General features: G+C 39.3%; 1 protein-coding gene across 2 annotated transcripts in view; it reads left to right on the plus strand.

Annotated features, from left to right (window-relative positions):
* The first annotated feature begins 307 nt into the window (after positions 1–307).
* GPR155 (G protein-coupled receptor 155) overlaps positions 308–26,248 on the plus strand; it is a 52,837-nt gene continuing 26,896 nt past the window's right edge. Inside the window, exons 1-10 of one of the 2 annotated variants that reach the window (XM_050751768.1) lie at positions 308–534; positions 4,568–4,716; positions 5,722–6,218; positions 14,013–14,412; positions 16,803–16,968; positions 18,286–18,441; positions 20,680–20,763; positions 21,729–21,846; positions 25,956–26,040; positions 26,135–26,225. In XM_050751768.1, the coding sequence (XP_050607725.1) occupies positions 5,753–6,218; positions 14,013–14,412; positions 16,803–16,968; positions 18,286–18,441; positions 20,680–20,763; positions 21,729–21,846; positions 25,956–26,040; positions 26,135–26,225 (1,566 nt within the window). In that variant the 5' untranslated portion in view covers positions 308–534; positions 4,568–4,716; positions 5,722–5,752. The remainder of the gene's footprint in view (positions 535–4,567; positions 4,717–5,721; positions 6,219–14,012; positions 14,413–16,802; positions 16,969–18,285; positions 18,442–20,679; positions 20,764–21,728; positions 21,847–25,955; positions 26,041–26,134; positions 26,226–26,248) is intronic. The other variant, XM_050751770.1, reaches the window with a different exon arrangement.

Below are 26,248 nucleotides of genomic sequence, written 5' to 3' on the forward strand. Positions count from 1 at the left end.
GAGGTGGGAGGCCGGAAGTCCCGCCCCGGAGGATCGCGGCTGGGTGGTTCCCAGCCGGCAGGGCGGGGCCGGGTATCGTGGGGCTCGGAGGCTGGAGGAGGGGGCAGGGACTGAAGGCGGGGTTGGGGAACGTGTGGCTTGGAGGCCCGAGGCTGTGGGTGGGGCCTGAGGGTGGGACCAGGACTCTGGGCTCGAGGCTCGTGGAAGTGGGCGGGGCTTGAGGGCGGGGAGGGGCCCGTCTGGCTGGAAGTTCGGAGCTGGGGGCGGGGCCTGAAGGCGGGGCTGGGAGGGGGTGGGCACCGAAGGCGGGGTGGGGGCGGGGCCTCGCGGCCGGCGCCGGGCTGAGCTGACAGGGCCGCGGCGGCTTACCCCACCTCACTTTATCGGAACGTGCCTAAGCTGCTGCAGCTGGCACCCGGCTGCGCTCAGCGAAGAGGGGTGGGGGCGGGAGATGACGGTGGTCTTCTCCCTGCTTGACCCCCTGCGAGCGCCAGCTCCCTTCTCCTCGCCACCCCAAGGTTGCAGACGAAGCAGGTGAGATGGGCCCCTGGAGCGCAGACCTGCCCGGTCCTGGCTCTCCCTTGCGGACACGGGGTACCCCCACCCCTACCCCTCGGGCCTGGGCACGTGGGCAGCCGCCGACCCTCTGCGCCCTGGCCCCGCGGCCCGTTGTCTGAACCCGCTGTCTCTGCCCCGCAGCGCCTGCCTTTGGAATGTGTGAGATCACCCGGGAAGGCTCGCGCGGGGGAAGGGGTGTCTCGTACCCTCCGGAGACAGAACTGCCATCCCTAGTTTGGGAAGCTCCTCACTGCACGGGCGTCCACCCTGTCATTCTTAGACTCTTCCCTTTATCCCGAGGGTACCCTCAGTATCTGGCCCTCCCGAAGGCTTCTGCCCAGGCACCTGGAGCACTGCGCCAAATTTTCTCCGTTACCCATTTTTGGGGTATGTTAGTTACCATGACGTTGTGACTCCCGTGCCCTGGGAAGACGAGCGACCACCTTTTTCTTACGCCAGGCACAGACCCCTGGCTGCCTTTCCACTTCCATTGCTGCCTTTCCAGGCGTTGGCTGGCACCTGCTCTCCGAGCAGCCTATTCGGTTAGGAACTCTCTGCGCCCCTTATCTTGGAGGGCCACAGTCTGTCCCTGCAGATGAGGCAAGGAGGCAGTGCTCAGCGCTCCCTACCCGGGTCTCTGGGGAGGACATTTGGTGCCCAGCAAGTAGGTGGGAGTGGGTGAATGGTGCGACTGTTGATGTTGAAGAGTGCTTTAATAGTACCACACTGTATTACACTTATCCCACAGGATAAAGGATGTTGGCTGTTTGAGAAATAGCCTGAGAGTTTAAAGCTTTCTCTGTGAAGTTAGTCAACCCTCTCCTTTCCCCCACCCTCCCATTTTCACTTAATAGCACTTATTTACAATATCAGTGGTTCGTTTATGTGATCTAAGCCAAGTATGATGTGGCTAGAAGCGGTTTGTAAGTACAGTAGCATTTCTCCAGTTCGTGCCTCAGCGAGTGTTTTTTTTTACTGTGAACGTGTTTGTTCTGTAACAAGCTTTTGTTTTTATAGATGAAAAGGCTGGATGTAATTTTTTTTAAACTTCCCTTGCTGTGGTTCCTGTTCATTTTAAAATATGCTTTAGAAAGCATGTTATCTTCCCGTTTAAAAAAGATTAGGATGAAGTAAAACTTTTTAAGTCATTTTGATAATTTTGACTTTACCTTAGCAGGTATTTCTTTTATAATACTGAAAAACACTAAAATAAACCTCATGGGGAGGGCAGATTACTTTTTTTTTTTTCTTGAGATGGAGTTTTGCTCTGTTGCCCAGGCTGGAAGGCAATGGCAGGATCTCGGCTCACTGCAATCTCTGCCTTCCGGGTTTGAGCGATTCTCCTGCCTCAGCTTCCTGAGTAACTGGGATTACAGGCACCTGCCACCAAGCCCGGCTAATTTTTGTCTTTTTAGTAGAGACAGGGTTTCACCATGCTGGCCAGGCCGGTCTCCAACTCCTGACCTCAGGTGATATGCCCGCCTCGGCCTCCCAAAGTGCTGGGATTACAGGCGTGAGTCTCCACGCCCGACCCCCCCCCCCACTTTTTTTTTTTTTTTATTTTTCAACGAATTGAAAGTTAATCCTGGACATTGCTACAACTTATATTTGACCATCACCCTGAGAAAAATGAAGAGCTCTGCCTTCACTGTTAACCACTTACGATCAAACCAAATTAAATTCAACTTATCTTAATTGTTTGGTATAAAACAAAAACTGATAAATCCCATCCCTCTTTTTTTAGTTGGTGGATATTTTACCAGGTATGTTTGAAGAACTAACATATTTACTTTTTTATCATTGTTAGTAGTAAGATAACAGTTCCTAATAGCAATTGCTGCCATTTCTTGAAGGCCTACTCTGTGATAAACTGTATATAAAATATTCTATCCACACAATATCTCTCTAAGGAGATCTTTGTTTGAGACAGGGTCTTACTCAGGCTGGAGTGCAGTGGTGTGATCATGGCTCACTGCAGAGACCTCCTAGGCTCAGGTGATCCTCCCACCTCAGCCTCCCAGGTAGCTGGGACAACAGGCATGCATGACTATGCTCAGCTCATTTTTTGTAGAGACTAAGGTTTCACCATGTTGGCCAGGCTGGTCTCAAACTCCTGGGCTCACATAATCCACCTGCCTGGGCCTCCCAAAATGCTGGGATTACAGGTGTGAGCTGCTATGCCTGGTCCCTATAGGGGGGTTTTTACTCTCATTTTACAGTTGAGGAAACAAAAGTTCGGAAAGGCTAAGTACCTTATGAGTTAATAAGCTGTAAAGCCCAGAATCTGTTTGACTCTCCACTGAACTTCAACTAGTTTAGTTAAAACTGTTGGTTAAAGAAATTACTGGAATGCCTTGACATGCTCGTGTGGTACAAGTAAGGGATTGTAAGCAGAATGAGTTGTTAATACTCTAGGCACTTTTGAAAGTAAATAGAAAACTGGACTAATTTATCACTTTCTTCTTTAGCACTGCCTTTCCAAGTACACACTTTCTTTTTTTTTTTTTTTTTTTTTTTTTTTTGAGACGGAGTCTCGCTGTGTCTCCCAGGCTGGAGTGCAGTGGCGTGATCTCGGCTCACTTCAAGCTCCGCCTCCCGGGTTCACGCCATTCTCCCGCCTCAGCCTCCCAAGTAGCTGAGACTACAGGCGCCCGCCACCACGCCCGGCTAGTTTTTTGTATTTTTAGTAGAGACGGGGTTTCACCATGTTAGCCAGGATAGTCTCGATCTCCTGACCTCGTGATCCACCCGCCTCGGCCTCCCAAAGTGCTGGGATTACAGGCTTGAGCCACCGCGCCCGGCCCCAAGTACACACTTTCTTAAGGGCTCCAAATGTTTTACACCTGTGTTTAATTGTTTACCAGCTCCTTACTTCAAGTATGGGTATTTGTACCAACCGGTAGCTTTCCCAAGATATAATTTGATGCTTATTTGGTAAACTTCAAGTATGTGAGTATTGTAGGTTTCACATACTATATTGACCACTCCTATCTAATTCTAGTAGAAAAATACTTGTCCTAATCCAGATTAAATATAAGGTTTTTAAATGGTTTGGTTTATACAAGGGTAGCACAGAGAAAATTCCCTTATACCCCTGCCTGGTGTCAGTTGTTGGTGATCTCTGGGCTGTCATCTAAGTCTTTTTAACATGATGTTGATGTTTGAGGACTTAACCTGAGCATTGTAAATTTCCAGAAGCATGAACTTTTTACTTTTTACCTTATATAAGTCTACTTTAGATGGTAAACCCAGAGTAATCACTTAGAAATTGGCTATTGTTGGCTGGGTGTGGTGGCTCACACCCGTAATCCCAGCACTTTGGGAGGCTGAGGTGGGTGGATCACCTGAGGTTGGGAGTTTGAGTCCAACCTGACCAACATGGAGAAACCCCATCTCTACTAAAAATTCAAAATTAGCCGTGCATGGTGGTGCATGCCTGTAATCCCAGCTACTCGGGAAGGTTAAGGCAGGAGAATCGCTTGAACCCGGGAGGCGGAGGTGGAGGTGAGCCACGATCACGCCACTGCACTCCAGCCTGGGCAACGAGCAAAACTCCATCTAAAAAAAAAAAGAAAAAGAAATTGGCAATTGTCATCATTTTAATTTCAAGATACTAATAAAAGCCGATTAGCTTTAGAGTTATCCAGACCTCATGTTCATTGTGTTCCTGGCAGCAAGAGGGAGTCTGATAATTATTGTACTATTCGTTTTTTGAATCTGTTCCATGCTTTAGCATTTTCTGAAAACCTCTTTAGAACATTTTACAAAACATTTTGTATTTTTCAACGTTTCATGAACACCTTTAGACACATTTTGTGTTCTTGGTTCTGTTGCTGTAGTGAAAAACTTATAATACTTTATCATTCAGAAAACAAAAAAATTCTATCCATAAACTAAATAGTGCCTGAAAGAGAACATTGATCCATGAAAGGGTAAAAGGTTTATTTAAGTGTAAGTTATTATAGTTATTCATTAAAAAAATATTTTTTTTCTGTCTCATGTGTGCCAGGTACTGTCCTAGATGTTAAAGACACAACAGTGGGCAAAAACATGCATAGTCCCTGCTTCCATGACACTTGAGTGAACTGAATGTGCAAAGTCCCTGTGGCACAAAGTCCCTGGGGCCAGTGTGTGTGGCTGGTATAGAAGGAACTAAAGGTATATTGGTGGGATGTCATCATTTTTTTTTTCTCTCTGTCATATTCTACCAAAAGTTATATTTAACTTTCATTAAGTAATTACTCTGTTCCAGATGTGATTTAGATGTGATTTTAAAGACTTCAGTTGAATAATCTCAAGTTTCCATGTGGTAGGTATTACTGTTATTGCCATTTTACAGGTGAAGAAGGTGAGACACAGAAAAGTTAATTCGTTCAGGTTGGGTGCAGTGGCTCATGCTTGTAATCCCAGCACTGTGGGAGGCCAAGGCAGGCAGATCATCTGAGGTCAGGAGTTCAAAACCAGCCTAGGCAACATGGTGAAACCCTGTCTCTACAAAAATACAAAAATTAGCTGGGCATGGTGGCACACGAATCACTTGAACCCAGGAGACAGAGGTTGCACTGAGCTGAGATTGCACCACTGCACTCCAGCCTGGGAGACAGAGCAAGACCCTATCTTTAAAAAAAAAGTTATTGGTTTAAAGTTGATTAGTGGTGCTCTACTATACTCTTCTTCCCATCCTATACTCAAGTATGACCATGGGCCGGAAAGGACTCTGGTCCCTGGGTGACTTCTCAATGCAACCTTAAGAACTTCTGAAATTTCCAGAGAATTTGGATGCATGGGAACATCCAGTGGAGACTCTGTGGTCCCGAGGCCCTTATCCACCAGGCAGAGCTCAACTGATGGAGAGAATCACTGGAGAGAAGCACAGGGCATCACAACGGCTCTAATATTTGCAGATCTTATTTTACTTATGTCTAATACTGAATATAGAACAGCAACATACATATTTTGAGCTGACCTGCCTTTGAGAGTGAAGCGATTATTGTTAGCAACCCACCACTTTTTTTCCATTATATTTTCCCTGATGGTAGTTGAAGAAAGTATGTATATTTATTTGGCCATTTAATAAGTAAATAAATCTAGGTTTGCCAGTGTATTATTTCAACTAGAATTCTTGTTGATGGCCATACTGAATCTTTCTTCCTTTCTTTCCAGAGAGCTGGTTGGAGTTGGAGGGTGAAAGAAAATGAATTCTTTTTCTAATTTACCTGCAGAGAACTTAACCATTGCAGTCAATATGACCAAGACTTTGCCTACAGCTTTAACGCATGGATTTAATTCCACTAATGACCCACCTTCGATGTCAATTACAAGGCTTTTTCCAGCTTTACTGGAATGCTTTGGCATTGTCCTTTGTGGCTACATAGCAGGAAGGGCCAATGTCATAACATCAACACAGGCCAAAGGCCTGGGAAATTTTGTCTCCAGATTTGCACTTCCAGCTTTATTATTCAAAAACATGGTTGTACTTAATTTTTCCAATGTGGATTGGTCCTTTCTATATAGTATCTTAATTGCCAAAGCTTCTGTTTTTTTCATTGTATGTGTATTAACCTTATTGGTTGCCAGTCCTGATAGTCGATTTAGCAAAGCTGGACTATTCCCTATTTTTGCTACACAAAGTAATGACTTTGCATTGGGATACCCTATAGGTAAGTTATTTTTTATTTTTCATGTGTTTAAAAAATTCAGTTTTAATTTAGGCATTTGTTAGTGACAGATTCTTACTCTTATATCTAAGAAGTTTTTCATTTTTTTCTCAAATATGTCTTAGAATGAATCATAGTTTTTCCTAAACTTCAGAGTTTGAGGATCCTTTAAACATCTACCTAAAATAAATGGTCATATTCTAATAACCTTTGTGAACAGTCCTAATTGTATTTTTTTCTTCCCAGTAAGCACATATGAAAGAAGCTTAATTTTTAGAAAGGATTCGATTCTGATTTAAATTATGTTTAAAAAGTAGATTTATGTCTGTATAAAAATAGTTATTATTGTTTGTGAAAGGAATTTATTTTTCTTACCGTCTAGAATACGTATTATTTAATATCAGAAATTGTTCTGGGGCCAGATGCGGTGGCTCACACCTATAATCCCAGCACTTTGGGAGGCCGAGGCAGGCAGATCACTTGAGCCTAGGAGTTCGAGACCAGCCTGGGCAACAGGGCGAAACCTCATCTCTATAAAAAATAGCAACAACAATAAAAAATTAGTCAGCTGCGGTGGCACAGGGCTGTAGTCCCAGCTACCCAAGAGGCTGAGGCAGGAGGATTGCTTGAGCCCAGGAGGCAGAGGTTGCAGTGAGTCAATATTATACTACTGCACTCCAGCCTGGGCAACAGAGTGAGACCCTGTCTCAAATTTTTAAAAAAATTGTTTTTGAGCTTGTCATTCAAAATTTTAATGTATTTTAGTTGCAGTTAATTTCTTATTTAAGAACAAAAATGGTGAGAGCTTTTTTACCTTTCTAACTTTTCGTTTTTTATATTTCTAACTCTTTCAGCAGCCTAATTTTATGTTTCTATGCATATATGTTTTCCTAATGAAACAGTAAACATACCAGTTTGGGATATTGACGTATCTTGAAAGGAAACGTTCTATATTTCAGAACACTCTGTCACCAAGAAAATGTATACCTAGTAGCTACTTTTTTATATTTTAAATTAAAGTTATATATACTTTGATCATCTATCAAGTATGAGGACCTGAATATTATCGATATATTCATTCATTTATTCATTCATTCATTCACTAATAAGGAACTGTTTCGTACCAGTGGCTGTGCTAACCATTGGGATTATAGCTGTGAACAAAGTTATTGCACATATTAAATTTACATTGTAATGGGAGAATAATAAAATTAAAATCACGTCAGTGACAAGGGCCATAAAAATCAAGTCATGTAGAGGGATGGGAATGTGGAGGTGCTATTTGAGGTAGGGTGGTCGATGAAGGCCTCTCTGATGATATGTCTTCTGAGCAGAGACTTGAGCCTATTGAGGGATACAGTTGAAATCTACAATTAACTTTCAAGTTTCTTATCTAGCAGTTTTATCCTCTCCCCTCAAACCCCAACTTATTTCACTACTGGTGCCAAAAAGATTCTATTTAACTATACTTTTCACCTCTGTCTCTACTTTTGACTTTCCTCTATCTTGTTACCAGAAAGAGAGAAACACCTAAGAAGTTAAATAACCGTGAGTAAAGCTGGAGGTTTAAGAGACAGGAAAAACTGGGCTCATAGATAATTGAGCTACAAATAGTCAGAAACTAGATAGGTGTTCCTTTAAGGTTATTGAATTTTAAAAGGAAATAAAGACTTTTGGAAAGAAAACAGCAAGGAGTTAACATGTTTGTCCATTTCCTCAGGAGAATTAACAAGGTACACTTGTCAAGGTATTTGTGGTATAAGGACCTTAGAACTGACTCAGTACCATGGTGTTAAATATCTGATAAATATTGCTATATCTTACTTTAGACATAAACTAGAAGTATGTAGTTTCATACTCCCATAGATTAGTAAGCTGATAATGAAACAGAACTAACATTTGTAACTATATAGTTTACAGAGTACTTTCTTATATACTTATCTCATTTGAGTAAGGCAGACATTATTATCCTCATTTTCAAATAAGGAAACAGGCTTACAGAGATGTAATTATTTTATCCCAGGTCATACGACTAGCAGGTGACTGACACCCAAACCTAGGTCTTCCGGTTGCAAATCCTGGGCATTCTCTTATGCCATGCAGTTACATAATGTGCCAGTTCAATTTTCAGAAGACCCAACCAGCCTTGTAATATACTAGTTTCAGAAAAAAATCAAAGAGTTTTTTCCTCTAAAATATTCTGTAAAATGAGTAGCAGTGGAAAAAGACCTATTAGAATAGTTAATCTATTGTCATATTGAGGCAGATTTTCCAAATAAAAAATGTAATCAGCCATTTTATCACTGCTTTTCTTATGTCCCACATTAAATCAGTGAATCTGGTAATAATCATGTTTCTAGCCATGTGCCAGCCCAAATTTCCCTGATGGTTGTTTGTTGATTTCGAGGTATAATTTTTGTTATGTTTTTGTTTTTTTTAATCACAATAATGAAAGCTCTTGTAACATTAAGTTGTAGAAGATAACTTTGCTAAAAACCAATATACTAGAGAAGTGCTTTTCCATATATCTAGACATTGGAAGGTGTGGTATAGAACTATTAGGGGTGAGTATCTGCTGCCTGATAAGGTAACTTATTACTGCTGCTGTGCCCGTCTGCCTTCTGGCCTTGTTCTTGGTGAACACAGAAAGAATACTGGGTCCAAAGAGAAGACCTTTCTTTCTTTTGTTTCCTGGCCTCTCCAAAGTATTCCCACTCTCTTGCTCACAGATAAGCATCGATCATGGGTTATAAGAAATGTCCTTTTTAAGACTGCATTTGTTCGACATCTGTCCAGTTTACAGGTAACACAAGAAACGCTGGCAAGGAGAAGACATATAAGTTAATGAATAAAGAAAAAGGATAGTCACGTTTTCTTTCGCTACATACTATGACAACTATAACACTCTATGACATTACATTAAAATGATGTGTTTTTACTCCAGTAACAGAATAGTGCATATTGCAACTAAAAAAGAAGGCTGGACATGGTGGCTCATCCCTGTAATCCCAACATTTTGGAAGGCTGAGACGGAGGGATTCCTTAAGTCCAGGAGTTTGAGACCATCCTGGACAACATAGTGAAAACCCTGTCTCTACAACAACAGCAGCAAAATTAGCCAGGTGTGGTGGCACAAGCCTGTAGTTCTAGCTACTTGGGAGGCTGAGGCAGGAGGATCTGTTGAGCTTAGGAGTTCAAGGCTGCAGTGAGCTATGATTGCTACTATACTCTAGCCTGGGTGACAGTGAGACCCTGTCTCTAAAAAAATAAAAACAAAAGAAGCTCACTGTGTTTTAGAGCAATTCTTTTCTAAAGTACTTTTAAAAATCCAAGTATGAGAAGAAACTAAGAATCTCCCGTGGCAAAATGTTGATTTCAGCATATCAGAATGGTACCCTGCCTCTGTCATTAAAAGATACTAATAGGGCATAGTTAAGTCCTATAATTTATTCTTCAAACAATGCTGATAGCATAAGTGCCCTGACTAATCATAATTATGGTCTAGTGTTTGAGCTGTAAACAGAAAGGAAATGAAGCATTTAACTATATGCCATTACATAATAGAATGATCTTGTCTGGGTCTTTGTGTTATATGCTAAGGATTGAAACCCTGCAGGAATCAAAATAGGAAGCACAGTGGGTGGCTAATTTTGTCTCTTAGTTCTTCAAAGCTATATAATAACTCCTCATAATGGGATTCTCCCCGCCCTCCAAGAGCCTTATTTATAAGCATTAATTAATTAGAACTTAAAAGTTGATATAATGATTGTAAACCTAATTTTAGTTACTATGCTATACCGTACTGCTTTCGTGTATATTTTTTCCGGTTTGAAAAACCATCTTCAGATTGATAGCAAAAAAAAAAAGCACTGCTAATTTATAGATAAAGATGTGATGTTAATTATGCAAATGAATGGCAGAAGTAGACTGAAATTCCCATGTTGAACCCTATTCTAGTAATTTAACCTGTATTTATTTAATCACAATTTTTTTGTGTGTTCCCTCTAGACTACACTTCTGCCTTTATATGCTTGTTCAGCTGACTTAAAATACCTGAATAGTAACCTGCTTTATAAATATTCATAACGTGTAAAATGTAAAAAAAGATACAAAATTTCAGTTAGATTTATTGTACAACATGGTGATGATGGTTAATAACAACGGATTCTTGAAAATCGCTGAGAGTAGATTTTGTGTTCTCATCAGAAAAAATGATAAGTATGAGATTATGCATATTTTTAATTAGCTTGATTTAGCCATTCTATAACATATACATATTTTAAAACATTATGTACATTATAAATATATATAATTTATATTTGTCAATTAAAAACAAATGTTTTTAAAAGTAAAAATAAAGTTTAAAAATGGATTCATTGACAACAATTCGATGTAAAGAGCTGTGTATTAGAAAATACATGTTTACTACATCTGAAACTTTTGGCGTTCATTGATGTGTTCATACAATTCAGCAAGTATTTTCAGATTTTCTCAAGCATTATGCCAGGGACTGTAGGCTATTAAAATGATGCTTTCAGGGAACTTAGAATTTATTGAGGTGGCACTACTATGAAACAAAGTGCTACAGAATATCAGAGAAGGGGAGATTAATGACATAGGTTGAAGACTTGATGGAAAGTGTAGTGCCAGAGACAGGCCTTAAGTAGTAGGTGAGATTTAGGTTAAAAAAGGAGATAGTGAGAAGTTAGGGGGTGATGGTATGAACAGCATAAAGAACTAGTAATTATGAATGTGGTGGTTGTCTGGTATAATTGTTATTAAACTGGCTGATGGAGTCTTTGCGTTAAGGATGGAATGGATAAGTAAGGGGCCAGTTGTGGAGACTGGACTGTGAATGTTAAAAGAAAGGTTTTTTTGTTTTTTGGGTTTTTTTCGAGATGGAGTCTCACTCTGTTGCCCAGGTTGTAGTGCCATGGTGCAGTCTTGGCTCACTGCAACCTCCGCCTCCCAGGTTCAAGCAATTATCCTGCCCCGGCCTCCCAAGTAGCTGGGACAATGGGCATGTGCCACCACACCCAGCTAATTTTTGTATTTTTAGTAGAGACAGGGTTTCACCATGTTGGCCAGGCTCATCTTGAACTCCTGACCTCGTGATCCGCCTGCCTCGGCCTCCCAAAGTGCTGGGATTACAGGCATGAACCACCACACCAGGCAAAAGAAAGGTTTTGTAGCTGTTCCTGTGGACAGTGAGAACCGTGAGAAAATCTTACCTTTTGAAAGTTTAGATTTAGATGGTACTATTAGCAGTGAATAAAATGGATGAAGAAGGTGGTTGAGAAAATCCAAGAGAATGTTGGCTGGTAAACACATGAAGTAATCTAATTTTGAGATTTTTAACTAATGATTATAGTAGCAATCAAGAGGAGAAAATCCTTCCAAAGAAGAAGGAAAGTATGTGGTGAATGGCCAAATATAAAAACTGTTGCTTAAATTTGCACTGAGTTCTTAAAACAATGTAAAGTTCATTATGTGGTGGTGATTAAATGCTAGTGTGCCAGGAAAGTAAATTTCTGGAAAAAGGCATTAATATAAGGGGCTTTGAGTAGATCATAGAACTGTATAGCTGTGTTGTCAAACGAAAACATGTTATGCATCTTATTGTGGCTGGTTAGGAAAAATTCTGATACTCAGATGAAAACATAAGACTTTTCCAAAATATATGCTCTATTATAAAAACTGAGTGGTAGACAGGTCTGAACATCTTTCTCTTGAGATAAAATATCTCAAGAGAATCAGAAATATAGTTATCTAAAAATAGTTATCAAAAGTGCTGCTTTTTGTTTAAAAGATGAAGTCTATGAAACCTGAAAGAAAACCACTAACTTATATAACCAGCATATCTAATTTGGAAATCAGTGGAAAGAACTTATACAATTTTATGTAATCAAATATTTTTTAGCCACTGCTTCATTTTGGAGATATTACAGATCTTGAATTTACTTAGCTGAGAAAATCGGGATTGAATCTGTTAAATAAGTTTTAGCTTTTAAGAAAAACGTGACCTTCTAAAGATTATATAATCTAGTTATATAACTTTAATGGGACATGTGCATGACATTAACTGAACTTACATATCCTGAGTAAGTAAACAAGTGTATTTTCCTGCCTATGTCACTTTATCTTAGTGTAAATTGAGAAACCTAATCTTTTACATGTTTTCACATGGTTGCTTCTTTCCTTGTGAGCGATTGTGGCTGTTCTTTTTTATCTTTCTCAACTTCAAATCAATTATAAATCAGCCTTTGTTTGCATTAGATTGTATAATTTCAGGACCCATTGCCAAAAATGGCTGGAGACCAGTTTGTTTACTAAAAGGCCCTAAGTTGCTCTAATGAACTCAAGATTAGGTCACCAACCCTCACGTCTACCAAGAAACTGCTAGAAGTCTGATCCCACTCACTCACCTCCCTCATGAGATTAAAAAACGCATCTTACGCAGTGGTTAGGTCCTAAAGTCATCTTGTATACTCAAACTGTTGAAAATGCTCACCAAATACAGCACACATACTTCGTCTATATTGTACCATTTTTCATAAGTGTAACACAGCCAGATTTTTTTAGCCAGCATTGTTTTTCAATGAACAGCAGTTGAAATAATTTGTTTGCACTTGGAAACATGCTATGCGGGGGGCAGGGTGGGGGGGAATGAAGCTTTTGTTTTCCCAAGAGGGTATGGTTGAATTTGTGTTAATTAAATGTGCATTGATGTGACTCTACTGTATTTCCCTCCCAAACATTGTAAGATCCACCTTTCTATCTCCTTAAGTATCTCCACTGGTCTTCTTTGAAGGTATTCTTTCCTTTTCATTCTTCTCAAATGGAGATTGTTTATTTTCCCATTGCCACATAAGCAATGGAAGGTAGGACTGGCATCCTCACAGCTACTGTGGACCACTGCTGGACTATCCCTTTGCTCTGTTGTTAAAAACTACTTTGAAGTTCATGCTTTCTGGCTAGACCACTCATCCTGTCTGCTGTTAACCTGCTGACCTCATTCTGGGCATTCCCCCTCATTCACCTTTATCCCAAGTTTTGTCATTATCTTGTGAACTACCATGAAATTCTCTGCCCCGTCATTTCCTTGACCTCCTCATCTCTAGTGATGTTTTCCTTTAGTCCATTTCAGCCACTAAGTCCCATAGCCACATCCTGGACCTTGTCATCTGGAAAATATTTAACTGAGTAGCTCATTACCTGTTTTACTCTGAACTCCTGCACTTCCAACTGCCCCTAATTCCTAGAGGCCTCCAAACATCTCCCGTCTTCATTTCTTTTTTTACACAGCGTGGCCTGCGTCACATCCGTGCTCCTTTTTAGTTCCTTAAATAACTCCTACTCTCTCCTCAACCCTCTGTGATCTGACTTCTGTCTCTTACCACTCCAGTAAAACTGCTCTCTCCATGGATACCAATAAATGCATTTTTGCTATTACTACTTAAATGTTTAGTTTGTCCCTAGATTTTTACTTTGAATTGTTTCTTCTAAAAATTCTACAATTCTGCCCATTTTTGGAGACTTATTTTAACCCTTAGATGGTTAAAAATTAGGTTTAAAAATAATGTGTAAACTTGGTTATCATTTTATAAGCTATATGATATTTATTACATTTTTCTTTTTTCAGATTTATTACTAAAATGTACTTTTCCAAAATAGGCTATTTGGGTCATTTTGAAAATTTCAGATTTATCATTGCTATAAAGTAGAGAAAATGTTATATACATAACATATCTGTATTTCTGTGGTCATCATTTAGAAATCAATATTCTTGTTTTGCAGTTGAAGCTTTATATCAAACTACATACCCAGAATATCTCCAGTACATTTATTTGGTGGCACCAATATCTCTTATGATGTTAAACCCTATAGGGTTTATCTTCTGTGAAATCCAAAAGTGGAAAGACACTCAAAATGCTTCTCAAAATAAAGTAAAAATTGTGGGACTTGGACTCCTGCGTGTATTACAGAACCCAATAGTATTTATGGTCTTCATTGGCATCGCCTTCAATTTTATTCTTGATCGAAAGGTACCTGTATATGTCGAAAATTTTCTTGATGGACTTGGAAATTCTTTTTCTGGATCAGCCCTATTTTACCTTGGTCTCACGATGGTGGGAAAAATAAAGAGACTGAAGAAGTCAGCATTTGTTGTACTAATTCTTCTCATCACAGCTAAACTGTAAGTATCACTTATTTAACTTTAGAATTGTACTTTTTGAAAGCCGTATTTAGCCAATTCGTCAGCAGTATGTCTGCAACCATTTTCCCCTTTGACCATTAATAACCCCTCCCTGTAGAATAGTTGTGAGATAAAGGAAAATGTGATGTTGGTGTATTCAGGAAAGTCATTTCCTTATTCCTTGTAGCTTATTCTTTCCATTTTACTGTCAGAGGGTAAAGATGATGGGTTTCCCTTCAGCTTTTATGTAAAGTTTACTCAGTATCTCCTCATGTCCCAGTTTGACAGTATTTTGAAATAAATTTTGCAGCATTTCTGACTTTTCCCAATCCATAAAGATCCTAAAGACAAAAGCATCTTAGTAATAACCAGAACAATAATTTCTAATACAAACTTTTTTTCATGAATTTGGGAAAAGCATTTTGTAGTTCTGAGGTTGGCCAAACTTTCTAAATATAGCTAAGTCAATATGAATGATTATTATCAGCCATATGATCCTGGCTTGCCAAATGAAAAGTGCTCACCAACTTCTTTGTTGTTGTTGTTCTTGTTGTTCTTGTTTCTGTTTGAAACAGAGTCTCGCTCTGTCACCCAGGCTGGAGTGCAGTGGCGTGATCTTGGCTCACTGCAATCTCCGCCTCCCAGGTTCAAGCAGTTCTCTTCCCTCAGCCTCCCAAGTAGCTGGGATTACAGGTGCCTGCCACCACAACTGGCTGATTTTTGTATTTTGAGTAGAGATGGGATTTCACCGTGTTGGCCAGGCTGGTCTCAAACTGCTGGCCTCAGGTGATCTGTCCACCTCGGCCTCCCAAAGTGCTGGGATTACAGGCATGAGCCACTGTGCCCAGCCTCAACTTCTTAGTTAATAGTTCTTCAGCTTACTTGGTCCATTAGCCATGGAGTTGTACTTGATGGTGCAGGTGACATAATTTTACTGCAAGATTATCCCAAAGTACTTGAGGTATACTTAACTATGGCATTCCCCTCATGTATAGACAGTTATATTCATGAGACCAGTGCAACATAACCTAATATTTTTATTTTCATAATAATAATGAATATAAGTACTGAAAATTATTTATGGCGATGTTATGCTCTTCAGAAACAAAGTATTAGTATTGCCAAAGTAATAAGTATAGTTTTAACAATAATGGTATTATCAACTTTTGCTTATCAGTAAAATTTAAATATTTAATTTTAAAGATTTTCGGGGGGTCTTTGATACTTATTAGATATTTAAGTTTTTTAATTAAGAAAATACAGATAAAAGTAGTTCTTTACTCCATCCCAGAGTGCCTTGCTAGGTGCTGCCGTGAAAATGTTACCAATCTTGGTCTTGCTGATTTTAAAGGAGAGCCCCATTTGCTCAGCTACTGTGGATTTGCAGTTTCTATGGAATCCTGAAGGATTTGTTTAATAATTGGCTCTTCAACAGGTCTGCATTTCACTAGTTTTCTGCTCCATCTCAGTTGTTTTAGTTCCTTTGCTAATTTTTTTTTTTTTTGTATTTACAAAGATGAAGAGCTACTTGAAGATACCTATTTTTCTACAGGATTTTAGAATCTTTTTTTTTTTTTTTTTTTTGAGCTGGAGTCTTGCTCTGCCACCCAGGCTGGAGTACAATGGCATGATCTCAGCTCACTGCAACCTCCACCTCCTGGGTTCAAGTGATTCTCCAGCCTCAGCTTCCTGAGTACCTGGGATTACAGGCACCTACCACCATGCCCGGCTAATTTTTTGTATCTTTAGTAGAGACGGGGTTTCACCATACTGGCCAGGCTGGTCTTGAACTCCTGACCTCATGATCCACCTGCCTTGGCCTCCCAAAGTGCTGGGAATACAGGCTTGAGCCACCACGCCCGGCAGTATTTTAGAATCTTATTAAGCAATGTTATTATTAACTGAACCATTTCAACCCCTAATCATGATAAAGTTCAGCTTTTTTTTTTTCAAAAAAGGAGTTTCTCTCTCTCTAGAATACTTTGAAAGAAAGAAAAGGAGTTTAGTAATTCTCTTGAAAGAAGTTTTTATGCAGATTGTCAACCTTCTTTCTTTCTTTGAACATTTCAGTAAACCGATAGAGGAAGCAAGAAAGTAGCTAGAATTGCAACTTTTATGATCTTTTGGCAAAAAAAAAAAATTATTTGTAGAATCAAAAAAATCTTTTTTTCCATCCTAATCCCTGATGTGTGAGGTATTTAAATGACTTCAAGTTGAATTCTTGATTCTTTCAACAAAATGTGCCCAGGTAGACATGCAGAGAATGTGTGCATGCAAATAGACATACCTTCTGGGCAGGAGAACCTGATGCCAAATTCACCAGAGCAGCCTGCTACTGGGGACCACCATGCTTTCATATCAAGTAAATGACGTTTTTCTTTTTTCTTCAGTCTGGTGCTGCCACTTCTGTGCAGAGAAATGGTGGAACTCTTGGACAAAGGCGACAATGTGGTGAACCATACAAGTTTATCAAATTATGCATTTCTGTATGGCGTCTTTCCTGTAGCACCAGGAGTGGCTATCTTTGCAACACAGTTCAACATGGAAGTAGAAATTGTATGTTTGTAGTACTTTCTAAGTTTGATTGTGTGTTTAGTAGAAACAAATTTTTAAATTCATTTTTAATTTTTTAAAATTCTTTTTTAAAAACGAAAAAATAGAGACGACGGGAGTCTCACTATGTTGCCCCAGGCTGATTTCAAACTCCTGCCTTCTGCCTCGGCCTCCCAAAGTGCTAGGATTACAGGCATGAGCCACCATGCCCAGCCCATTTTTAATTTCTAAACATAGAAAGCAATGTCGTTTTTTATGAGGCCCCGCATTTTGGGAGGCTGAGGTGGGCGGATCACTTGAGGTTGGGAGTTCGAGACCAGCCTGGCCAACACGGTGAAACCCTGTCTCTACTAAAAATACAAAAATTAGCTGGGTGTGGTGGTAGAGGCCTGTAATCCCAGCTACTCGGGTGGCTGAGGCACAAGATTTGTTTGAACCTAGGAGGCAGAGGTTGCAGTGAGCTAAGATTGTACTGCACTCCAGCCTGGGTGATAGAGCAAGCAGCACTATTTTTTATGAGAATTTGGTGTCGATAAGCTATCTCATTATAAGGAAATAGGCATCATGTAACATAATGTAACAACAGTCATTTAATCTGGGGTCTTTAGTCAGCCATGACTTTTTTTATTAGTTTTTTTTAGTTTTAACTATTTTATTTCTGTACTTATACAGAAACCTAAAAATTATTTACAGAAGGGTAACTTTGACATTTTGAAGAAAAAAATGCCTATTTTATTCATTGATAATTTCAAGCACCAGATGCAAAATACCACATAATCAACTGCAGCAGATAGATAAAATCGACACCAAATTATTAACAGTGTCTAAATGTATTGTACCTGGTATCTACAGCATCAGAGTAAATGATTTTTAAATATAATACGAAGGAACTAAGTTGTTTAATGGAGGTCAGTTCTGTTATTTAATCTGTAAAATACATATTTGCATGGTAATTTTCTTTTTCTGAATTCCTTTTTTTTGCTGTATAGTTTGTGAAATAGGTTTATTTATATCATTGCTATGTTTTACTTCCTAGAACCTAGAGGATAACTAACCATCAACAGTGGAATTTCTAGTATTTATTATGCATGAATATAAATTAAGCATAGATTAGAAGAGGAACCAAGGTAACTTAATTGTATTTTCTATTAAGGATTCTCAGAAAGGGGAAGTATGGTGTTGGATAACATGCTGGATTTTATAATGTCTTTACTGTGTCTCATTTTTATTGTAGAATGTTTTAGTGTGCCGTGGTTATTTGAAGTTTAAAATATTGTTTAATTGAGATTGTAACTCCTCCATTTAATTTCATTTTTGCAGATAACCTCAGGGATGGTGATAAGCACGTTTGTGTCTGCTCCCATCATGTACGTTTCTGCCTGGTTACTGACCTTTCCCACTATGGACCCTAAGCCGTTGGCGTATGCCATCCAGAATGTTAGTTTTGATATAAGTATTGTCAGCCTGATCTCCTTGGTAAGCACCTTGCATGCCAAAATGAATGGAAACCACAGAGTGAGTTTTGAGAATAGATTGTTGATAGAAGGGGATTTAAAAATCTAGTTTCTTATGAAATAAAGAAAGCTAAAGCCTGCCCATAAAATATAATATCATCTTTCTGATTAACTGAATTTTGTCTTTCCTTTTGGGAGTTAGAGTTCTACAGCAGACAAGACATGAGATTTAGTCAGACCTGGATTTTATTCCTGGCCCTCTCACAAACTAGCTGTATGTCCCTGTGGAGTTACCTTACCGTCTCTAAACTTCTGTTTTCCAGCATAAAATAATGACAATAATTCACATATTTCCACAGGATTTTTAAGGGACTAAATGAGATAATATATGTAAAAAGCATTCTGCAAATGATGAATCACTATAGAATTCCTAGCTGTTCTGGAATCATGGGGTCAGAAGGTATCTTTGAGTTCAAGTCCAACCGCCTATTTAATGTTAATGAAACTTTTGGTTACTTCTCAAACTGAATATGTCTAACTAAAATTAAATAATTAAGTATATAACAGCTAGAGTATCTTACAGATCAAATGGCCTATTGAATTCATGTTAGTAAAACTACAGATATTCTGGCTGAAAACAATGTGTACAGTTAAAAGAAAGGAGATGGGGGATGAATATGTATATTGGTAACAAATAAATGTGTGATTAATTTTAAAGAAATTCCACCTCTGTCACATATTCTTAAAATCTGCTACACCCATTCATAACAGGGCAGTTTGGGGAAAGAGACCATATACATTTCAGTTGGCAATAAGGAAAGAAGGAAATCAGTCAGGATACTTACCTGACCACTATGTAGGTAGAATGGAAGCCCAATCCTTTAAAATATGAGGAATGTGATCTGGCACCGTGGCTAACGCCTGTAATCCCAGCACTGTGGGAGGCAGAGGCAGGCAGATCACTCGAGGCCAGGAGTTCAAGACCAGCCTGGCCAACATGGAGAATCCCCATCTCTACTAAAAATATAAAATTAGGCGTGTTGGTGTGCATCTGTAATCCCAGCTACCTGGGTGGCTGAGGCACAAGAGTCACTTGAGTCTGGGAGGCGGAGGTTTCAGTGAGCCAAGATCGCACCACTGCACTTCAGTGAGACTTTGTCTCACACACACAAAAAGAATAAAAAATGAGGAATGTAAGATGATTAATCTTAAAGGTGGGTGGTATGTGTTGTTTGAAGTAAAACAGCCTGCCATTGAGATATCCCATGAGACAATATGGTGGAGATGAGAAAGGAAGAAAACTTAGAATAGTGCATTATTATAACTATCTCCCACTAAAGCTTGAATAGTTGTCTATGACCCTGTGTCCCACCCCAGACACGAAAGGTAGGCATAGTTAGAACATGGCCCTGGTCAAGGGATTAGTTCTTTCTTGTTGAGACAGAGTCTCCCTCTGTTGCCCAGGCTGGAATGCAGTGACATGATCTCGGCTTGGCTCACTGCAACTTCTGCCTCCTGGGTCCAAGCAGTTCTCCTCCCTTAGTCTCCCAAGCAGCTGGGATTACAGGCATGCACTACCATACCCAGTAGAGGTGGGGTTTCGCCATGTTGGTCAGGCTGGTCTCGAACTCCTGACCTCAAGTGATCTCCCTGTCTGAGCCTCCCAAAGTGCTGGGATTACAGGTGTGAACCACTGCACCTGGCCAAGGCATTAGTTTTTTCTTTTGTTTTGTTTTTTTGAGATGGAGTCTTGCTCTGTCACCCAGGCTACACCACGATCTTGGCTCACTGCAACCTCCGCCTCCCAGGTTCAAGCAATTCTTCTGCCTTAGCCTCCCGAATAGCTGGGATTACAGGCACCCGCCACCACACCCGGTTAATTTTTGTATTTTTAGTAGAGACGGGGTTTCACCGTGTTGGCCAGGCTGGTCTCAAACTCCTGATCTCAGGTGATCCACCTGCCTTGGCCTCCCAAAATTCTAAGATTACAGGCATGAGCCACAATGCCTGGCCGCATTAGTTCTTAAAGACCCTGTAATTTTTGGAGAGTTAATTTATTATGAGATCTCTCCACGCTTGTTGTTTTACATTGGTTATAGTAATTTACCTTTTTGGAACTAGACAGATGAAATAAAATATTGGAAATTCTTTCTGAACCAGGACAAAGAAGGTTATTTAAAGAGGCTAATCATTGTGTTATTTAATAAGTAATTGTAAAGATTAAGAAACATGAACAACTTTTGAACCTTTTGTCTTCAAGGTCTGGTCTCTGGCTATTCTTCTTTTGAGTAAGAAGTATAAACAGCTTCCTCATATGCTTACAACTAATTTACTCATTGCTCAGGTTAGTAAAACTACTGGTATTTAGAACTATGCTTTTCTAATGGATTATTCTACTGTAGAGGGGAAAATAACTTTGCTAGGTTTTTCCAGTTATGAAGTCAGAAGTATTACCAAATGCAGTCAATTACAGTTTGATTACAATTAGTAGATGCCTAACATATTTAATATTGCAAAATGTCTTAAACTATCTAAAGTTGAGGCTAATAATGGCATTTGATGATAACTGCATTTTTTATTTTATTTTTTATTTTTTATTTTTTATGTTTTTGAGACGGAGTCTTGCTCTGTAGCCCGGGCTAGAGTGCAGTGGCCGGATCTCAGCTCACTGCAAGCTCCGCCTCCCGGGTTTGCGCCATTCTCCTGCCTCAGCCTCCTGAGTAGCTGGGACTACAGGCGCCCGCCACCTCGCCCGGCTAGTTTTTTGTATTTTTAGTAGAGACGGGGTTTCACCGTGTTAGCCAGGATGGTCTCGATCTCCTGACCTCGTGATCCGCCCGTCTCGGCCTCCCAAAGTGCTGGGATTACAGGCTTGAGCCACCGCGCCCGGCCTTGCATTTTTTAATAGAAACAATTTAATCATTAATAATTGAACTTTCACAATCTTATTTTTCTAATTAATCTTTGCATGTCTCAAATTATAATAGAAAGAACTTTAGCAATTTTAATATAAGCCATTACTAAATACAGGTATAAGATTAATATTTAGAGTGTAGTCATCTGTTTCAATTGAATGTGTATATTGTCAAAGGCTCTGGTATAAACTGGATTTTTAACATAAAGTTTGAAGTTTTAGTATAAGTCGTGTGTAATACTTGAAAATTATTCACAAAAAATTTTAAATGAATAATTATATTTCCTGTGAATGAAAGATGAATATGGCTGGCTTAATTGGAATTTTCTGTTGCGATATTGAATTATATGGTTTTCTTAGCTATTTACAAAGTCTTTTAATAATTTTTTCCTTAGTCTATTGTCTGTGCTGGAATGATGATATGGAATTTTGTTAAAGAAAAAAATTTTGTTGGACAAATTTTGGTGTTTGTTCTGTTGTACAGCTCCCTCTATAGCACCTACCTGTGGACAGGTGAGTTGGATTATGAATGAAAATTGAGGTCTGTTCCCCACCCCACCCCATTCCTAATAACCTGAGCTTCTAGTGATCTATTTGAAGTCTGGTTGTACAGGATCAAGGCATGCCCTGAGGCAGATCTGCCCACCCACAAAGGCCATCGGCAAAGCTGAGTTCTGTTTCCTAATGTAGTCTAGTCCTGCCTGGGCTTAGGGCCTTGTCCAGTCACATGGTCCTTTTCCCCAGGGCCTGTGGCTCTAGGCTGCTGTCAGTGCTGCTCCCTTTTGGAGACAAGAGGGAAGATACTGGAGGCAGATGGAGAAACGAGGGAATGGGCAAGATGCGTGAGGTGTATTCCAGAGCTCACTATCGAGTCCTGCTGAACAGGGAAATTCTGGCTCTGCCTCACGCAAATTACTTAACTTTTGAAGCCTCAGTTTCCTCATCTGTAAAACTAGGTTACAGCACCTTACAGAGTTATTTTGAGGACAAAAATGAGATGTGAGTATTTATGTCTGGTACATGGTAGGCACTAAACAAATGGAACTATGGTAGTTATTAAATAGAAGGATTAGAGGTAATAAAAGAACAAGAAAACTAGGGGAATAAAAGGGTATGGAAATAGAAAAGGACCCAGTGAGAAAGACTGTTTCTCATTTCATCTGGCTCCAAAAAGGATATTCAAAATGTTGTACCACATTGCTATTTTGAAGTATAATATTTATATGGATGCATACATTCTGGTATGTTTGTGAAAAATTTTGTGTGACTCTTTTGTATTCATCCTACAAATTTGAACCTGTAAAATGGCACATAAAAGGAAATAGTAGAATGGTAGGAGGCAGGTGTCAGGAAGTGACTGCGAAGGATGGACCTTTGATTTCATGCCTTCAGGATCAAAAGCAGGTCCCATCTCAGTCAACAGCCTTTTGAAGTGAAGCAACAATGTGGTGAGGAATCACGAAATGAAAAATTCAGCACAAACAGAAGATGGTTTGTGCTTCTTAAAGGCAAGTACATCTTGCATAGCATGGGTTTTTATGCAATGTCAAATTAAAAGAGCCTAAGAGTTTATATTTCAAAATGTCGACGGACCAACTTGATCTCTAATAACTAGGTTTATTCAGGTTAACTTTATAATCAGAATAAGAGAGCAGCAACTAGATCAATCAATTAAAATGTCCTAAGTATCTCTGAAACCCTCTTCAAGCATGCATGCCAAAGTCTATTCAACGAAGTTGTTCTGAATTCCCAAAACCCAATAAAGGTGCCCTTTAGCCATCAGATTATTATGCTATGACAGAATTTTAGACCTGAAAACGTCATTTTAAGTCATCCCATTCCATCATTTTTAGTTTTACTCTTTTTCATACCATCCTCACAATTTTTGCCATATCTGCATACTACTTGTTCTTTTTTCCTTAAAATTGATTTACTTTTTAAAAAAACTTTAATCAGTTGAGCCTTATATCAATAAAATCCCAGGTTTCATTTGTTATTTATTTTTTTCAAATACACTTTAAAATAAACGCTTAACCAGTCAAAACATTTTCACCTTTGTGACACCTATAATCTCTACACCTTAGGAAACACTGGTCTAATTTAAATCCTTCATTTTGCAAACTGAGAAATAGGCCCAAAAAATTAGACTGATTTAGGCAGGAGCTGTCACAGCTTCTTCAGTGAGAGATCCAGGGCTAGCTGGATTCCGCCTGTTTGTATATAGTTCTTTTCACAAGGCAGGAGTGATGCACATTAGAATTTTAAAGACTGCTTTTGCTACTGTAACACAGATGGTACCCTTTTGTGATTGGTTACTTGTTTCCCTGGCACTGCAACTATACAGTGTACAAATGGATTGAGGGAGGAACAGTGGTAAAGAAAACCAATTCTCAAGGACCTCGATGTCAATTTATATTAAATCTAGCACAGTGTTATTTTATCTGTACAATCTTAAATTTAGGTATGTATTCTTTATATACAGCTAATATGCAATTCTAAAACCAAAGCAAATTCACAGATTCTATTCAAGCAAAACTACAAACCCAGTAATTCTAATTAGCAACATTAATTAACACGACAAAGGATCTTGTTTTGCTAATGTAAATCATAGCTTGAAACATAAAATGGAACTCACTGCTATGGCTTTTTTGCCTTGCCTTTACTTCCATGTGTGGGGTTTTAACCTTGTTATCTCACTGATATTCTTTCTTCAAACTACCACTTCATTTGGACTGTGTGTTGTAATATCATTTGGCCTTCACTTGACTCAAACTTAATATAAAATCCATTGTAAGCTCTGGCCAGGCACAGTGGCTCATGCCTGTAATCCCAACACTTTGGGAGATCCAGGCAGGAGGATTGCTTGAGGTCAGGAGTTCGAGACTAGCCTGGGCAACATAGTAAGACCCTCTCTCTATAAAAAAATGTGAAAATTAGCTGGGCATGCTGGTACATGCCTGTAGTCCCAGCTACTCAGGAGGCTGAGGCAGGAGGATCCCTTGAGCCCAGAATTTTGAGCTATGATTGTGCTACTGCACCCCAACCTGGGCAACAGAGTGAGACCCCCATCTCTAAAATAAAATTAAAATAAACCCAATGTAAATTCTGAAATCATGAGACTGCGCGTTGGTTACAAGGTGGATACACAGCTGACTACCATTGAAAAAAAAAAAGAAAGACTTAAAATTTATCATAGAAATTCCCAGATCCTGAAGAATATGTCTTAGGCACCCTAGGGGTCCACAAATCTGAGTTTGAGAAACTGATTAAAGAAACAAATAATTTAGCTTGTGTCAAAAGGCTAGGTTTCTAGTCCCACTCTGCCCTCTGCTGGCTGTATGACTTGGGCAAACCCTCATTTCCACATCTATAAAATGAAGGTGCTAATTTAAAATAGAGGTCCCTTTCAACTTTAAAGTTCTAAGATCCTATAACTATGTAGAATTTATTAGATAAAATGTTACTTGTATACATAATTACATATAAGTTGTAAGGAAAGTTCAAGAACTTCAAAACACTTGTGTTTGTATTAAATTCAGAGTGTGTTTGTATTAAGCACTATCATTACACTTAGGACGTTTTCTAAAAACATAACCTGGGTAAGAGTTGCCCATACTTCTTAGCACCAGAAGAGGGGTTGTTTTTATTTTTAGAATTGTTCTGTATTCAGTTAGAAAATGTTTTTCAGCTGGACCCAGTGGCTCATACCTATAATTCCAGAACTTTGGGAGGCCAAGGCAGGTGGATCACTTGAGGCCAGGAGTTCAACACCAGCATGGGCAACATGGTGAAGCCCATCTCTACTAAAAATACAAAATTAGCCTGACGTGGTGGTGCACATCTGTAATCCTAACTACTCGTTTGGCTAAGGCATGAAAATTGCTTGAACCCAGGAGGCAGAGGTTGCTGTGAACCAAGATCATGCCACTGAACTCCAGCCTGGGCAGCAGAGTAAGACTCTGTCTAAAGAAAAAAAAAAATGTTTCTCAATTATACTTAAATTCCAAACACATGAGTCAAAACAATAAAATGATTGGGGCTTTTGGAAAGAAATACTTCTCCACACACAAAGACTCATGCCTGTAATCCCAGGACTTTGGGAGGCAGAGGTGGGAGGATCCACTGAGCTCAGGAGTTCAAGACCAGCTAGGGCAACATACTGTGACTCTGTCTCTACAAAAAAAAAAATATTTAGCCAGGCATGGTGGCAGGTGGCTGTGGTCCCAGCTACTCAGGAGGCTGAGGTGGAAGGATCACTTGAACCCTAGAGGTCAAGGCTGCAGGGAGTTGTGATCACACCTCTGCACTCCAGCCTGGGCAACAGAGTGAGACCCTGTCCAAAAGAACAAACAAACAAACAAAACCAGAGAGAAAATAAAACAAATCCTCACAGATGAAAAGAATTGAGTAAAGAAACAATATATGAGGGAAATAATGAATGATTTTGAATTAAAACTTGCTTCAAAATATTGGGAATAGCACTTATTTAGAAGGAATAAATTCTAAAGCAAAAATCACAGACTACTATGAAATAAGCTTGGTTTAAAAAAGTAAAAAGGAAATAAAGTTTCGTGCAGTCTGATCAATGTTGAGTAACTGTCTTTCAATCTTCTTATTCTTAGGCCTTCTAGCAATTTCTTTGTTTCTTTTGAAAAAGCGAGAGAGGGTACAAATTCCTGTTGGAATCATCATAATATCTGGCTGGGGGTAAGTTGGTAGTTCTCTGTTTGCTTACACCTTTCCATATACACAGTTACTATTCATCTTTCTTTTTCTCTCCCAATAACCCTTGTGATTGCAGAATTCCTGCTCTCCTTGTTGGTGTTCTTTTGATAACTGGAAAACACAATGGAGAAAGCATTGACTCAGCCTTCTTTTATGGAAAAGAACAGGTGGGAAGAGTTTATTGGCAGTT

This window comes from Macaca thibetana, chromosome 12 (genome assembly GCF_024542745.1).
Source record: "Macaca thibetana thibetana isolate TM-01 chromosome 12, ASM2454274v1, whole genome shotgun sequence".
NCBI lineage: Eukaryota > Metazoa > Chordata > Mammalia > Primates > Cercopithecidae > Macaca > Macaca thibetana.